At 34.9% G+C, this 18,964-nt stretch overlaps 1 protein-coding gene across 2 annotated transcripts; it reads right to left on the minus strand.

The window, feature by feature from the left end:
* Positions 1-239: 239 nt before the first annotated feature.
* Positions 240-15,476, minus strand: LOC140148991 (uncharacterized). Of its 2 annotated transcripts, XM_072171122.1 has the most exons (18): positions 14,609-15,476; positions 12,339-12,415; positions 11,534-11,654; positions 11,107-11,166; positions 9,311-9,385; positions 8,419-8,581; positions 7,726-7,799; positions 7,443-7,526; positions 6,764-6,834; positions 6,214-6,291; positions 5,948-6,008; positions 5,516-5,606; positions 4,616-5,004; positions 3,807-3,948; positions 3,409-3,467; positions 3,203-3,280; positions 1,646-1,783; positions 240-1,243 (listed from the first exon to the last, which is right to left on the minus strand). In XM_072171122.1, exons 1-18 carry the CDS (start codon positions 15,212-15,214, stop codon positions 1,073-1,075), a joined length of 2,538 nt encoding a protein of 845 aa, XP_072027223.1. In that variant the 5' UTR covers positions 15,215-15,476; the 3' UTR covers positions 240-1,072. The 2 variants fall into 2 exon arrangements, with proteins under 2 accessions (XP_072027223.1, XP_072027224.1); XM_072171123.1 differs by lacking the exon at positions 11,107-11,166.
* Between the last annotated feature and the right edge of the window lie 3,488 nt (positions 15,477-18,964).

An 18,964-nucleotide genomic window follows, 5' to 3' on the forward strand; every position in this document is an offset into this window, starting at 1 on the left:
GCTCAAAGGTTTGTATAAACTGACTGAATTATGAAGGGAGGTAAGGAGGATTTATTATACTAACACAATAAACATGAAAGACACCTCTGATATATCGTGATATACTTTGTATAGAATTATTTTATTGTACATAACGTGCATATAAATAATCGAGACACATTTGGCATAATGTATGAAAGCTTTATTATGCTTATATTATGATGACATCGAAACCATGGATGCATCATATTATGTTATTTGTATCTGTCGAATTAAACTGTGTTATTGTGAAAAGGAAATATTGAGCTTGTGCAATTCGACTGAAACCTTTCCTTTCTTGAAGTACTTCCTGCTAAAATGCTGTTTTGGAAATTCGTTTGAGAAATGTCACAGAACACACCCCACCTCACACACTAATACAAACACACCCCGTGAACGCCAAGATTATACTTGTACCCAACCTTTGACGTCCAAAAAGGTTTATGTGTATACCCTTAGACTTGTCTTGACCGCCCATATGGCCAAGAGGCTCAAAACAATTGATACGCTTAAATATGATTGATTGTCTGTTTTCAGGTGATTTCTGGCCTTGTGTTTCATCGATTTTAGTTAACCGTGAAATTGTTTGACTTCTAAGATTCCCTCTTAGAAACAATATTGGCCGTCCAAGATTACATGTTGAACGTTGAAAACTGCATCTTGGACGTCCAAGATTAGGCGTATAATCTTAGTCGAGTTTTGAGCCACCCTTCACACATCCCTCTACACACTTCCGCTACACATCGTGCACACACCCCTCTCCACACACTCAACGTTAGTTTTTAATATGCATATTATTAACGAAAGACACCTAGTCTATGGAACTAACCCGGACGCTGAAAACCTGTATATCATTAATGTAGATTTTCCTTGCGCCGGTTGTCCGTGTTTGACCAAGGATTTGATTCACATCTCTGGTTTGAGTAATGTTTTTAGATTCATAATGTCTAGTAGTGATACACGATACCTCAGAACAAAATGATACTGTTTTTAGAATGTTTAGTAATATAAATTGGCAAGAACAATATGGGTTTCAAGACAGCAGTTAGTCTAATCATATGTCCGGGAGTAAACCTAGCCGTGGTAATCTTGGGTCGGCCAGCATTTTCTTGTATCGTTTGAACTGACGAGCTGTATTCTTCATCGTCGATTCTCGGTGGTCACTCCACGTTAGCTTTTCTTGAAGATCTTTTGTAAGGGTGTCTTCGGTAGCATACGGCCTCATCTATATCAATCAGATATTTTAAAAGTAATTTAGACATAAAAATAATGTTACATTGAAGCATAATTAAATTCAAATTGAGTTGTTGTTCCGTTAGTAAAGTAACTATTATATATCTTTGTTTTTGGCAGTGTCTTGACACTATACGGCTCTTGTAAAGTGCAAAATTCAACAGAGGCCGACAGTTCAAAATTCAAACGTGGTCATTGTGTTACTTTTACAATAGTAAATTACGCCACAAAAACATTAATAATCAAGAGCATGTGATAACTATTTGTCGTGTTATTTTATTTAGTATTTGTATAGGCAGAGAACTGTGATTGATTGATAAATAAATAAATAAATAAATAAATAAATAAATAAATAAATAAATAAATAAATAAATAAATAAATACTCATACTTACCTTATCAGTTATTTTCTGAGCGATGGATTCGTGAGCATGCTTCATGTAGAATCTTTTAGAGATTTCTATACACTCAACACCATTGCTGATTAGGCTCATACTAGAGAGTTGCTTTCCAAATGCAATATCCAATATACCCTAGAGTAGAGGAAAAGATCAAGAGTCCGTGATTAAGAACCTTTATGGAGTCAAGCAAGCGCTATACTTACTTGTTGAACATTACATTATAGTACCGTACGTCATTGCAACCGTCTATGGCACTTCATAGCTGTGATGTGCCCTGAGTAATTTAATTTAATTATTTAACTTTGTTTACAAGGTGAAAGTATTTCATGAGATGGGAAACCCCCTTGCATTTGCAAGAATTGGTGTTTTAAGTCATTTTGGGATTCCCCCAAATTATTGTAAACAAAGTCAGATCTATGTTTGAAACTTGGAAATCCCCAGTTCAGTGTATTGCACCATAGAAAAAAAAAACCAGGAAGTGATGTAATGTGAAAGGTGAATGTGTATAATTAATCTTGGGAAATCCCAAGCTTGCATCATCTGTGAAGATGTGAATGAAGTGATGGTTTATTAATAGATGATGGGTTTTGCACGAGTACTGGTATAAAAGCTGGAGGCTTGAGTTTGGACTTAAATGTCATGGGAGATTGTAAAACTCCATATGTGTGTGTTGGTCTTCGTGCTTCAAAAAAGAAGTACATTTTGACCAGTTTACATAGCCAATAATTGAGCAATTTTTAATACAGCAACGAAGGAGATTTCGAGTACACAAATGTGCTCATCAAAGAATTAAAGTTCTTCTGTCGAATTGCTGGAGTTTGCTGGGTTTATTAAACACAACACATCTGTCAAATACAGCGGAGCAGTGTTAAAGAAGCCTGTTCCCTGGAGAAAGAGTGATTGGTGAAAGAAACAACATTTTTGGAGAAAGCAGTGTAAGGAGATAAATGTTTGGAGAAAGCAGCGCAAGGAGATAATCGTTTGGAGAAAGCAGCGCAAGGAGATCATTGTTTGGAGTAAGCAGCACCATTTTTGTGTGAGGATTTTATACGCAAGGATATTTATAAGTGCAAGTGTACAAAGGACTTCGCTGATTTTCGCAGGACAAGTGATTAAGGATATTTATACATCAGCCGTCCAGAACATTGCAAGAACTAGATGTTATCTTCAAGAAGAAGAATGCTGGCTAAGTACTAATAAGTTAAAACATTATTGTGATTGTGTGATTATTTTTGTATGTGCATTTGTTGTCATATATTGTACCAATTTTGCTTTCAATTAAAGACTTAGATTTTGTTAGCTTAATCCAACAGTGTATTTGTGTTGTGCATTCGTGTGAGTTCGGGTAAGAGGTGATTTTGGCCTTGAGTCAGTACGACTCGTAACAATAGCTAATAAATGATATTTTGTCAGGAGTCAGCAGGGAGTTTACGGTTTTACACGTTAACTACTATCACCTACTCTGTGGCCACTTTCTCTTAAAGATTATCAGCTTCAAAATGGTGGAGTAGCACTAACGCTCAAAAAAGTTTTTAAAAAATGGTTACTTACAAAGATGTCTCCTTTCTCCAAGGTATCAATTTGCACATATGCTGGTTGTTTCTTGTTCTTCCTTGGTTTTGTTAGTTGCTGAAATAAAAGTAACATCATTATTAAAAACAACATATAGCTACACACATGATAATTCTTTGTGAGTTAATTGTGAACATTTCATGCAGATAGATGTATAAAAGAATAAAATCTATAGTAAGATATACCTTCTCTTCATAGTCATCGTATTCGTCACTCCGGTGTTCTTCTGTTTCACCTGATGCACCTAAATATCAAATTAAACAACGTAATATTATTATTATTGATTCTCGAAATAAGCACCGGGTCGGCACCATATTTTGAAAGAGCCGCGCAATTTCAATTAAAACGTTTGATAGAAAATTTCAATACTAAAGAAGAACCAAACATGATGGCTGCTTGCAGCACCGGTGATCTAACACTCTGCACAGATCCTGGCACTCAGCAACCCTGATTCTTTTACACACTAGAATGTGCTTGATCTTGATCATGAATTCGACAGTTAACCTCTTTGTCAAATACCATTTTTGCCCTTTCACTAGTAAATAGTAGATTTTGATTTTTTGAAATAATTTCTTTGTGTTACCTTTTGTAACTCCGTCCCGAGCGACATAATCTTTGTCTGCAGTTATAGTTGCTTCATTTGAATGCGTCTGTTTTTCCTGCTTCATTGGCGGGTTGCCTTCCTCATTCTGTGCACTTGCTTTTACATGCGTAAGATAGGGTCCCTGTGAATGAATGGAGATGCAATTAATTATGTTATATTTGATTTAGGGACCGTTCAAGATTTACGCGAGGGGGGTGGTGGGAGTTTTATGGGGGAATCCGATTTTTAGGAGGTCTTGATGGAGGATCTGAATTTTTTTACTTGAAAGGATGTTAAGTTTTAAATAGAGAAAAGGGGGAAAACAAGGGAGGGAGAGAACTCGACGCGAGAGGGAGTTTGTCGATTTTTTTTCAAAACTTCCACCGGCCGATATTGAAAGATCCTTTATATATAACTTTTTATGTTCTTCAAAATCAGTGGATGAAGAGCATAATGCTGTAGTCAGTGGTATAGAGGTACTACACCTGCCAATTTATGCCTATTTTTGCATTTTTTCAAAATTATAGCGAATTGGGACAAGTAAGATATGTTTATTATAGGGGCAAGGACTACAACTACATTACAGTAGTTGAAGAACTTGCCCCTATAATATACATATCTGACCCATCACCAATGTTCTATAATTTATGAGAAAAATGCAAAAATAGGCACAAAATTGGCCAGGGGTGTAGTACCCCCTTAATGAATATGTGAGTTTGTTTTTAATGTGACCGAAATGGCAATTACCATAAAATATTAATTAATTTGAATTCACGTATTCAAAATAAACATCAATATTGATATCCCACCTTTGCTAGCTTGATTCGTTGATAAGGCAATAATTTCCCGTTTTGTTCATTTGAGTTGACGACCTGATGCTCCCCACTTGTTTCGGCAGGCGACACCACCTCTTCGACGTCCACCTTCTTTTCACTTTTTCGCGGTGACATATCCTGTTTGTCTACATCATAGATACTGCTACAAGACACTATGTTAATTTGCTTAGTCTCTGCAGGAATATCGTGGTTGCCTTTGGAGTCTGCTAGTGGATCTTTGACCAGAGGAATGCGAAGAAGGTTAGGTCCCCATACATCTTGCCGCCACGATCCTTTCATCTTTTTGGCGCGCTTACGTTGGAGTTCCTGAAGTTTAAATGACAGCTTTTGTTCGTGGCTTACAACCTTACTGTATTTTTGGGCTGTGAAAGGTTTATAAAAAAGAAGAAAACAAAGGCGTTTTACTACAAAATAGTTTTGAACGTCTTACCCACCTTACCGTAGTTTTGACTTCTATGAGCACCACACATCGAAAATAATAATCAGTGGAAACAATCCATGAACATCCTGGGATTTATACTGCTCGACTGCTTGGTGTACATTTTGTGTTTTAGGACACGTTTAGAAGAACTTGTATGTGAAGAAGTTACTAAAAGGTGTGCACATACTATAGGATTCCATCCGATTTAGCAGGGTAATCAGTGCGAAAACCAATTCATTTCATTCAATATTTATTCTTTGAGCCCGAATTATGCAAACGAACAGTATATAGCATAAACCTTTCATTGTACTGTTTAAATATAGTAGCGCCACCTTGAGTTTTTAGTCCAGCGCAGCAGCGAAACGGCGTACCAAGTCCATTTGCAACGATGATTTTCTTGTCCCGGGATTTCCTCATAAAAATGCAATGGTACAACATAAAACTATGCTTACCATCTGCGATCTTTTTCCTTCTTTTAGCTGGAGTTGGTACTGTGTGTTTGTCTTTTTCTTGATGAAACCGTTTCATTACTGAACAGCTCCCCTGAAATTGAGTCAATGAATGTATAATCTTTAATGCTTAACTTGCTTACTTAATTCGAGTAGTTTCCTCAAACCATGATGGCTTTCCACAACTTTTGATAACATTACAAAAATATTATATAAAAACATAGTGGTAAACTGTAATGCAGTGGTATATTCTCGAACCTTTAAGGGATTGTTATATATGAACAATTATAACCACGTGCTAAGTTAGCCTATACCACTCCAATATTAAAATAAATGTTACTCCCGGTATACATGGTATAATCTTCAAAATAATTTGATTATTGCTATATGGTGAGTTGTAAATAGTGCATTGTTGAAAATTAATGTTTTACTTACAGATTTGACGATGTAAATCCATTCTGAACGATCGCTGTCTTCGACAATAACTGTACCTTGACTGAAATGAAATATTCAAAACAGACATTATTAACAATAAAGTTACACCTTCAGCGTACAAATTAATTGGTGTATTTCGTATAATCATGATAATATTGTATACCTGAAATTGATAAAAGATGACGACAGAGATGTGGTAGCAAGAAGCTTATAACTCAAGGTTTATTGATATTTTTCACAAAGTTTAAAAGATGAATACAACTTACGGGTAATAGTTGAACTTGACCATCTTTGGGTTGTCCTTCAACAAGTGAATCGGCCAATCGTCAAATATGAACAAAGACCTGTTGTATGTGTTTGAAAAGAATCATACATGGTAAAGTACATGTGAACATGATGTTGTAGTACTAATCAATTTAATAACCGTATTCAAGTAAACAATAGATCATATAGCTATGTGAAGGAAGCGGGGAGGGGGGGGGTTGTGGATACGTCCACTCTCTAAAATTCATAACAGAAAAGAAGTAAAGCCATATTTGCCTTGTACATTTGCCTTTTTAGTACGAACAAACACCGTGTTTTAGGCCAAAATAGGATAAAATTGCACAATTTTAAGCGCGCTTCGCACAAAATACCAAAACACACCTACCTCATTTGGACCTTAAATGATCTGTAATTTAAATTTTTGGCGCGCGTACATGAAGTCCCAGTAAAACCGGAGTAAAATATGCTCGTCCCCCGACCACCTAAATTTTAATACTTGTGCCGCCACTGATTTTACTATATCGTGAAACTATTTTTTACGCATAAATATACCTGATAAAACTGCCATCATCAACATCACTAAAGTTTTGAAGACCGCCAGCCAAGAATATCCTGGAATAATCCTGCAAAGGAAAGATTATTATTGTCTGATTTAGGGGAACTACAGAATATGTTTTACTTTTTTACGATCAGATAAATATGATTATTTCTAAACGTTAAGGGGGTACTACACCCCTGTGGTAAATTTGTGACTATTTTTGCATTTTTCTCAAAAAATAATAATACACTGATAATAAAAATTATGTATATTATTGGGGCAAGGAATCCAATTACTATACTAAAATTTCAGTGACTCAAGACAAGCGGTTCAGTAAATATGATAGGAAACGAGGTACATGTTAGCGGTACCTTATTTTTTATCATAAATAACAAACCACTTGTCTTGGGTCACTGAAATTCCAGTGTAGTAATTGGATTCCTTGCCTCTATAATATACATAACTTTTGTTATCAGTGTGTTAGTAGTTTTTGAGAAAAATGCAAAAATAGACACAAATTTATCGAGGGGTGTAGTACCCCTTAACAAATGGGTCTTTCTTTATACGTTCACTTTTAAGAAGGGCATTAGGGTGAGTCTTATTCAATCTTACTCGATGACTCTTCAGATCTACATTTGCCCCCGAAGTAAGCATTGTTCCTTCTGATGCTATTACGTATCACAGTATACTTACCTCAACCGAAAGACAAAGTAAGTGGATATGTTCTTTAGAAATAACAGAGAGTTTGTGTGTTGTTCTGCTGGCAATGGCGTCGTTCTGATGAAGAAATGAGCAGATACGAAAAATTAATACACTTTGACATATCATCTGCCAAGAGAAACGAGAGCTTATACATATATAAGTACAAGTTGGAGATTCATTTTGATCAATTAGTTCTATTAGAGTGAGTTCATTTGAGTTATACATGATACAATCAATCTGAGAAATATAACAAAGTGGAAAACAAAACACTTACACCAAATACATCACCCCTGTCTGCTGGCGTTGCTTCTCTTCCACTGTTATTAGGATCACCTTCCAGAACTAAAGCTGAAAGAAATGAGTAATAGCAATAGAAACATTAGTGGAGGTTTTGCTAATAAGGAGTCGTGTTGAAAAATATTTATTACCATGCATCATTGTCATATTTCAAGTAAATTGTATGTATTATTATAAAATTACAGTCTTAAACCAGCGTGGTCAAATTGACCCCGTTTAGTCAACTATGGACCTTACCCCTCAACTGTGGTCAAATTGTAACCACAAAAGGATCAAAATTTGACCACAATTTATAGGGGCAAGGTGCATAGTTGACTACTTAAGGTGTCAATTTGACCACGCTGTTTTAAAGAGTGTAAGAATTCAGTATGTTATTTAATATTCGCATTCCATTGGGCATTGAGTAGCACGTGACTATTCTTCATATTACTGGGAAGAAAACAATTGGGAATTCTAATAGGCCTACGAAACATCAATTTCATCTGGTCATCAATATATATACGAGACTACAAGAAGGGTCTTAATGCCCTAGGACATTCAAACTATCCAAATACAATAACGGTGTTTTGTTATTATTGAAACAATGTGTTTATCTTACCCGTTGTGTCCAATGAATATGTTCAAATTAAAAGTAAACTCTATTACATGTACACGTTTTGTTTTCATTTACCTGAGCCACCAAGGATGAGATAGAAGGCTGCTGGTGTCTTCCCGTATCGTGTAATGACCCTTCCAGGTGTATATTCTTCATACCAGCCAGCCTGGATCATGCTTCGTTGCATGGCCACAGGATAACGTTTCACAAATTTGAGTGGTTGTAACTCAACTTGCACCTGTATCGGAAATTGAGAAATAAATGTGTTCACAGGGTGGAAAGAAAAGAACAGCATGTTTGTTTTCACTGTCATTGTATGCATAACATCTCATATATTATATATCTTAAATTTTCCGATGGAATATTCAATAAAAAAAAGATTGATTTCAATCTGTTGCCGTTTGCAGTTAGAGACAAATCGTTTTTCGACTGTATTTTATCAATTATGAATCTCTATCTTTTAGCGATTAAATGTTAGGGGCAAAGTTGTTTCGATTGAATTTTCAGTAGAGAGGATTGATTTTCATTGTTTTAATCTTTCACCGACTTTAATTAGGGACAAATCCTTTCCAACTGAAAAAAAAAAAGATTGAATATGTTCACTCAAAAAAGGTTTGAAATCTCATTCCAACCATATGCAACACATGCAATTTACCAGTAGCTGGGGGTAACACATGATTGGATGATGATGAAATCAGAAAACAGAAAGCGTAAGAGTCAGTCCAAAAATCTATTTCAATCTATTCTTCAATTTATTTAGATGATTCCTATCTGCAATCGTTAAAAAGATTGAACTATTTCAATTGGTCAATTAAGACAGATATTCAAAAAATTCATGTCCGGATGTAGCACCATCAGAAACGCTATACAATAATAACTGTCAGTGATGGGTTAGCCATTTTTCCATTAAAAGTGCTTGTAATTAAATAAGAATTTGCATGTCTTTTATTTAATAGCATATACTTACATGAGTTATTTCCTTCTCTGTTTTTTTCTCTGGTGGTTTTCCCAATATTCGTTTGGTGTCATTTGATATTCGATACTGCAAATGGAAATACATGTGATAATTGGACATCATTTAACAACGTTTTAAATTTTCACAGTTATTATGTTATACAGTCGTTTATGATTTATAGAACAATTCCATTAAAATGGAGGAAAAGTGATAATGTATATGGGCTGATGGGATATAGCATTATTAATATGACGGATTTGCAAATTAAGTAATTCCAAATTTTGCACCCAACAATTTGCGAGGAAATGAGGAACACTTCATAGTCTTCATTATTTAACGATGGTTGTGATTATACAAATTAACGGAGTTCAAATGTATAGAAGTCACGGGACATACAAATTTATGGTCAAAAGTTGCAATCAAATTAAAATGCAAATAGGCCTAATGCAAGAAGTAAACGTAAAACTCAGATACTATTAAATGAGCAGAAGAAGGGATGGAACCCGTGGATAAAGGGTAGCAATATAGAGTAAGAAATGTGTCAAGAGCGATGTAGATGAAGGATACGTGTACAGACGATAATGTAGTTTTACCACTTCCTGGAGAACCAATAAAATAATATACATTTACGATTCCACATTTCCAAAGTCCTTATACAATAATAGCTATAGAGAAGGGAATAGAAATATAGATGGTAACAAATCAAGGGTAAGAGGGTAAGAGAGAGCGAGAGCGAGAGAGGGAGTGTTATATCATGATCACGGATATAAGTAAAGGAAGAAGCCCATCTATAAACTCGAACAGTAATCTGTGAACGAGTTTGAAAACAAAACCTTCAAAAGTGAAACGTTCACTTAGCGGTCAAAAAACAAACTGATACACAAAATAAAACGGCATGCATCAAGTATGGGAGGATTATGATGTACAACATTTAATGAATGAGCTTATATGAGACTAATGTTAAGATGTTAAGGTGGTACTACACCCCTTGATAAATTTGTGACTATTTTTGCATTTTTTCAAAAAATAATAATACACTGGTAACAAAAGTTATGTATATTATAGGGGAAAGGAATCCAGTTACTACACTGGAATTTCAGTGACACAAGACAAGCGGTGCGTTATTTATGATAAGAAAAGAGGTACCGCTATAATGTACCTCATTTCTTAACACATAATTATAATGAACCACTTGTTTGGAATCACAGAAATATCAGTGAAGTAATTGGATTCATTGCCCCTATAATATACATAACTTTTGTTACCAGTGTGTAGTTATTTTTTTTGAGAAAATGCAATATTAGTCACAAAATTTATCAGGGTGTTGTACCACCTTAAGGGGTACTACACCCTGGCCAATTTTGTGCCTATTTTGCATTTTTCTCAAAAATTATAGCACATTGGTGACAAGTAAAATATGTATATTATAGGGCAAGGACTACAACTACTGCACTGAAAATTCAGCAACTCAAGGCAAGTAGTTATTGATTTATTGATCAAATATTGGTTTTCCTAATTTTTTACTGTAACTCCACAATTGTTGTCTGTGCTGAAATAAAATTTCCAGTGCAGTGGTTGTAGTCCTTGCCCCTATATTATACATATCTTTCTTGTCACCAATGCGCTATAATTTTTGAGACAAATGCAAAAATAGGCATAAAATTGGGCAGGGGTGTAGTACCCCCTTAAGTAAATGTGGGTAAAGAAAATACGAACAATTAATGTGATGGATGAGCAGCATGAAATAATGAAAGCATTGCCATGGGAATAGAAAGCCAAACATCACGCACCCATCTTCCAATGCTTACCTCATCAAATGAAAATGATAATGGTATTCGGCGATGGTTGGTATCATCATGATCATGCAACTTTTAAATTTATCAACAAAAGTATAGAAATACATGATGTAATGTATTTATTTCAGGGCTATACTGGGGTAATTATATCATTCTAATACGGGTTCATAAATTTAGTTCAGATTATAGTCATAGTCCTGTTAACGTGTTCGAAAAAGTGAGACTTATATTTAACATTTCTTAACATGTATTTGTCCGAGTTCAAAGACCACTTTGAAAAAATTGTATACATTAAATGATTGAACATACCTAAAATTTGGTGTGGATTACATAATACTTGTCTAAAACTTGTACTAAATACAGTATCTGACCCAAACTGGTTCAATAATGCATTTTGTGTATATTAACAGTATGTTATAAAAGAAATCAATTTCCTTACCTGCTTATTTGCTTTGAATTGCGTTACATCAAAAATAAGATCACTTTTGATTTTATACTGATCCCCTGCTTGAGCTGCATCTATTGCACTAAATAAACGTATCATCTTCGCATCATTCTCTCTGCAAAGAAATAGTAGGAAATTGACAATAATATTATTATTACTCCTTTTCCCAGAAAAATGCCGCATTCTTTTTTTTTTCTTTTTTTTTTATTTAAAAAACACATACATGTTTTACCAAATGAAACATAGCAAAGTCCTAATCCTTAGTTCGTTCTAACTGGCAATGAAAGTCAGCTTTTAGTATTTGGCCAATTTTTGGAAATCAGAGCCAAAACATGCTATGACAATCAAGCCCCAAGACTTGCACAAAGTTTAATATCTAGTCATGCATTCTAATTGTTGGAAAACATATTTTCTAATCTTTTTCATAACCAATTATAAAAATGACAAACTATTGAAATCATGAGCTAACTCTTTGTCTATATTCTGAGATATTGAATGCTTAGACTTGTGCTAAGTCTTAGAATTTTGTGAGTACAATTGTAAGAAAATATGCAAAAAGTGTATGTTTTTGGTCCATTGCCTTGCAAATTACAAAAAGATTAAAATTGCATGGAGTTTATTTCCAGCTAGAACTTTTTTCTAATAAACAGTAAAGAGACTTTTGGTACACCCTGTATTATCGCATTATCGTATGTTAACCTAATGAACCTGAAAATTACTATGTAAATTACATAATAATTTCATGCATAATTCTTATTTGATGATTATGCTATAGATATACCTATCTCAAAATACTCACGTTAATATGTAAGTCCGACCAAAACGGATCAATAAAACAATCAGTTTGGCAACGACACGAAATTTTCCACCTCGGATCTATATATAAAATAAAATAGTAATCAAAATAAGATCTCACTAAATAATTGGACAGATATGAGATCTGTTTAGAGAAATATTGATGTATTATATTATTGATTTATTGTTATTGTTGTTGTTATTATTATCTTCAAAATATATTCAACAACAACAACAATAATAACAACATCAACAACAACAAAACTTGACATCATCATAATCAGCATCCTCCTCCTCATCAACAACAGCAGCAGTAGAAAATGGTTTGGATAAAACATTTATTAGACCCTAATTTTGTTAGCACTTGGAAATTTTTGGAGGTTAATGTTCTTTCTCATTTCAACCATGACACTTCAATTTTGTTCAAAACTAATGCCCCTAACTGTGTTTTGAATTCCTTGACAAATTCACAGCTTGCGGAAACCATAAAGAATTGGTATCTGTATAGAGACAAAGTAAAGGAAAATATGGGTTATGGAAATTACCACTTGCAGGATCCAATCTGGTGGAACAAAATGTCCGGCTGAAAACAAAACAGTTTTTCTTTTTATCCCGAGTGGAGTAATCTTGGTATTTCTACTCTTTCTGATCTTAATAGAGGTTACAATTTAGTTAAGACTTTTGAGGATCTTGTCATTGAGTATGAAATTCCAATTAGAGATAGACGGAAATACAATTCCCTCATGAATGGAACTCTGATTGAATGGTTTGAAAATCCCATGAATGTTGATGTGAACATTTTTGATAAAATTGTGGAAACTTTGTTTGAAACAAATAAAGTGACAAAATTTGCATACAACATTTTAAAGACTCAGGATAGACCAGAAAATACAGAGGTTTATTGGATTGACACTTTGGGAGTTGAAGAGGAAATTGACTGGATATCCATTCATGAAAATAATTTTAAATGTACCATCGAAACACACCTCAGGGCATTTTACTTTAAAGTTTTTCATAGAACTATCTGCACAAATAATTTCCTTTATAAAATTGGTAGAACAGATTCGCCTTTGTGTTTCTTTTGTAAGAAATCAAATGAATCTTTAGCTCACATATTCTGTGAGTGCGATTGTGTGTCTCCTTTGTGGAACAAACTTACAACTCTATTTTATAATAAAACTGGTGAAAATTTTATTTTTCTAATTTTGAAAAATGTTTGGGACCGATACCACTAGTACAAAGCATTACACATGCTTGAACTTTTGTATTCTCTGTCTCAAGTTTTATGTTTACAGGTGTAAGTTTCAACAAATTATTCCAAATTTTCAAGCCTTTTTAAATTTGGTCAAAACTAAGTTTAAAACTGAATATAAAATTGCAGAAAAAAATGGTAAATTGGGAAAACACTTTAAAAAATTTTCATTTGACATCTCAGGAGAGTGAATATCTATTTAGTATTATTCATTTTGCTTTTTTACTTTTGTTTTTCCTGATTTTACTGCTCCCATTTATTTTTCATGCTACACATATTCATGTAATCAGCCAACCTGCATAATGTTGACTGTATTATTCACCATGTTCCATGTTTATGTGCCCATTTTTGCCCATTTATACAGCTAATAGTACATGTAATACAAGTAATCATGAATACCATCATGCATGTTGTCTTTGTCCTCTGTCTTTGTCTCTTTTGTCTCTCTCTGTACCTGTTGCTTTTATAAGTATGGATTATAGCCTAATATTAAAAGTATAGAAATTAATATGATTGTAAATTTATATAAATGTAATTGTTCATGATAGTTGGGAACTGGTGGTTCTTTGTGTATGTTTTTTCTCCCTCCACCAGTTCCAAGCACAGGGAATAAAAAAAAAAAACAAAACAAAAAACAAAAAACAACAGCAGCAGTATCAGAACAATGAAACTCATACCTCTGCACCCCTGCTGATGATTTGCATAGGGGTAAATTTTGGCGAGCTGAAAAGGGGGGAGGGGCAAGCAATTTTTGGCAAGAGGGGGGTAAGCGATTTGGCAGGCCGTGCGGGGGGGGGGCAAGCAATATTTGACAGGCCGTGGGGGGGAAGCAATTTTGGCACTCCATTTGGAAATTTTACCCCGGCTCATAATTATTGCACAGCCCCTTAATTTTCTAAAACACTAAATAAAAATAAAGGTGATGACGGGCTAAGGTTTTCTATATTCACTCATGATATTCGTTACATAAGTTTGATAAAATGTTTGTCGTATCGACACTGTAAAGATCATGGTGCACTTACCTTAACTTTAGGCTTGCGTTTGTTACTGTTTTCTATAATTTTCTTGGCTTCTTCTTCAGCAGCAACTTCAGGAAAACTCCTCACAGGTAAATGTCCTGTCAAAATAGCCCCCCTTCTGCCTCTATCCGACGACTGGGTAGAATCCGACACTACTGACATCTCTCTGGTGATGGAGGCTTTATTTGATCGTTTTGATTTATTTGGGTTAAGATTTGATATGGTTAACATAGATGTAGATTTAGGTTCATGTTGTTTCAATTCACTTAATGTATCATCAGCTTCTCCTTGTGAGGCAGACGAATCTTGTTTCAGTCTACTTCGACGATTTCTTACTCCTTTATTACTCCCCATCATGGCCAAAACAGCTCGTAACTTTTCCCGTCGTCGAGCCTCATTTGAAGTCGAAGTAAAATCCAACTTTGACTGAGATTTTAAAGAACTTTCCAAAATTCTTGATCCTTTAAATCCAGAAGCCATTGGGATAGACCTAGTGACAGGAGCCCGAATCAACGGTGCCATATGACGTGACTGAGCTCCATTTTGCGTCGCAACTCCACTAACTGTATGACGTGTTATCATGGTTGTAGTCCCTGTTTGGAAACTCATGATTATATTTTGGTTGTTTTACAATCAAAAAGAGTCCATGAATAGAAACAATTTTCTGGTTGAATCGTAATAAGGTCAACAAATGCCGCGTATCTTTGCAGGGGATACTACCCCCTTCTGATCAATTGTCTGGAGTCATCAGTACTGGATGCATTGAGACAAGGCATCAAAACATTCCATTTTGTTTTTGTAGCTTTGTTCAGAACTTTCGTGTGAAATACAATCCTTCCATTTTGACAAACCTATGATGACATGTAGGCCTATTCAATAATTGTTAAACAATTGTTCGATACAGTACATGTATAAAATAAAATCATATGTTCCAAGCCTCATAGTTACCATTCTGGTTACCATGGTATATTGCAGCTACTCCATTCTCCGTACAAAAACAGTGAAATAAACGCTGGAGGCCAACTATATCTTGCCCTTTCCACATCACTTATTTATGAAGCGTCCCGTTGCCATGGTTTCAACCCAGGTTTCACTGTTTTTCAGTTCAGTGGGTTACTTTACGTGATACAAAATGGCAATTTTTGGAGTATGTTTACGTGAGTAGTACTCGCTGTCTTTTAAGTTATAAAAATTACAATGCGTTTTACTTGTAAATGCACTGGCATTGCATTCAATATTTATCGATTTATTCTGTGTGGATCGAAAGTTTAATCGTGCTATGTATAGAAACATCACATTATTTTGTTCATAATATTCCTTCGAAGCCTTGACAAGTTTCAAAGATTTCAACCTTGTTATTTTAGTCGTTTCTTATTTAAAAAAAAAATTATCATGAGCATGTTAAACATCGATTTATGTTGTTAAGGGGTCTCATAGTGAACTATATTCAGGTTAGCCTCTATTGAAAAGTAAACATGACCTACATCACCACCGTAGGTTGTAGGGTCTATGCCCCCCAGTCAGAACTCTTTCGCCCAGTTGGCCCCAGTAAAAACCCAAAATTACAAAATGTCCTACTTTTTGCGGCAATTTTGTGGAAAATTGGTTGATTTTGCCACCTGAAATTCACTATTCCCCCCAATGCCCCCCCCCCCCTGAAAAAAAAAATTAACCCAAGAAGTGCCAGACATATATTGCAGATTACGGAAATTGATGTTTTATTGTTTGTTACATACTGTATTGAATGCAAACGTTGGTACCAACCAAAATACACCATAACATAACATAACATAACATAACATAACATAACATAACATAACATAACATAACATAACATAACATAACATAACATAACATAACATAACATAACATAACATAACATAACATAACATAACATAACAACGGCGCTTGATATAGCGCAATTAACCAAAAATATGAACTTTACAAATATACAAAAATAACAACAGCAAAATACATTAGAAAATATACGTTTTAAGACCCTTTTTAAAAGATTCAACTGTGAGAGCAGTGCGAAGTGTAGCCGGTAACTGGTTCCAGAGGGTTGGACCAGACACACTAAATGAACCATCACCAATTTTTCTCTTCTCTTCAGAAGACTGACTTGAACGAAATGCGGATCTAATCTGCATATTCTTGAGAAGAATTTGCCGACCATAAATTTGGTTATGCCATTGCAAAACACTATGATTTTTATTGTCAGTGCATAAAATGTAAACCCGATGATAAACAGTAAAATGAGGGACCATGGAGGTATCAAATAACAGTAATTGAGAATTCGCTGGTAGCTAAAACCATCGGGAAATTATTGTAGTATAACAAATATTCAACAGTGATTGTTTATTTTGCCGTTAAATACTGATTTTTCAGTAATTTGCCCCAAAAATCTTACCAATATAAAATTTCGTAAACAAATAACATATGACATGTACTGACCCGTGGGATTTCTCACAAAGAGTTCAGTTGGTGTAGTTAATGTTTACTTTACAACAAGGGCTAACCTGCATGGGAAAGGTCGCTATGAGACCCCTTAAGACGTTATCACTATACAATAATCATCAACAGGCCTATTAGGTTTATTCGCATAGCCCTGACTGATGTCCCACAACCAAAGTATTGCCACAACTATTATGGATATTTTCCGGGATAACTTATTAATTATTAAGATTTCAATGTGCATACACAGAAAATATTGTAGGACAACAATCATAATTCAATTCGCTGGAGTGGCGCAGCAAATCGATAAAAACATATTGATTTGTGTGGCTGTAAGGGCCGCTACAGACTTTTTGGTTGATGTAGAATATTCGATGCAACACGTCTTCGTTATTTACCCATTTCCAGCTATGTTTAACTAACGAATGTTTGATGACCAAAACTCGATTATCACCCAGGCCCGTAACACCCCCCCCCCCCAAATCGCCAAAGGTCCAAAAAGTCCCATATGCGAGCGGAGCGAGCGAAAAAATACTGGTTTAATGATCAAAAAAAGTTCCAAATTTTGGAAAAAAGACCACTTTTTCAAAATCCGCCCAGTCCAAAAAGGTCAAAATTTGGTAAAAAAGGTCCACCTTTTCAAAATCAGCCCCTCCCCAATAAATCCGTAAGAAGATGAAAATGAATTGAAAAGATTGAATAACGAATACTTCAGTGTTGAACGATTATTCATCGGAATATTCGGAGTCTGTATGGCCCTTAAAGTTAAAGTTTTCTATGATTTGGGAATTGATTATCTGGTTCAACTGGTTGCGATGGTTGTTGTCGATGAGCAGGGTGTCGATGAGCATTGTATACATAACTCCCTCATTCGTATAACTGCGTCTCATGTAACTACTAATTTCACGGTGGCGCTAGACAGGTTGGTTGATACTGCCTTGCCTTTTTTCTTTCCCTTTGCCCTCCAGATTTTCTCTGTCATTTTTCAGAGAGCATTTTTCTTTCAATTTTGTCACCCCCCTGCCCCCCCCTGCTAGCTACAATACTGGATAAACCCTTTGCGTTTTTACTCGGGAAAGCCAATAATATGAGTATAATGACACCTTATGACTGAGCCAAGTGTCTGAAACATTTCACTCTTCAGCATGTCAGTATAATCATGGAAAAATGCAAAACGCTTTTGTGAGCAGCCGGTTGAAGGAAAGATCATAACCTTACTGGCACTTTTGCAACAATTAAATCAGGGACCGTGTATTGAAGGGACTTGACACTTATTAGGCCTAATGTTATCAGATTATCTTTTACGACCTTCGATACTATGCAAATTGCGCCGAGGGCGCGATGTTTAATTTCTTATTGGCTCAGCATTTACTCATGCAGCTTTTCACTATACCGAAAAATCATCAAAATATTCCAATATTTCTAAAATTATGTCCAATTGTGTATAATTTTTATTTCTTTGTAGCGTTGGGAATCATTATTTTACACAGGACTTTGGGGACAAAAACATCAGACTTTGATAATTTTGTGGAATGCTATGCTGGATAATGTTGTTAGAATTCTAGAACAAACAAATTTAAATATTTCAACTTAATTGGATACATAAATAACTTTGATAATGTTCTTTGATGATTATTTATGTTGGCGTTTCTAGAGTCTTTCAAAAGCCTGATTTGAATATTTCGATGTGTTATGAATTCAAAGACCAGTTGTCCTCATGTTCATGCTATCTTTGGTGCTATACAAATAATATAATTTTATCTATTATTTCAAAACGAAATATGCCAGATAATGTGAACAAAAATCCACTTGATCTAAAGCAGTGAATATATTCAGCACATGTATGTATTCTTGCTCTATTTATCACCTTATACCCTGCTGACGTTTGTAACCTACACAAGCCAA

Source organism: Amphiura filiformis, chromosome 3 (assembly GCF_039555335.1).
Source record: "Amphiura filiformis chromosome 3, Afil_fr2py, whole genome shotgun sequence".
Classification (NCBI taxonomy): Eukaryota; Metazoa; Echinodermata; class Ophiuroidea; order Amphilepidida; family Amphiuridae; genus Amphiura; species Amphiura filiformis.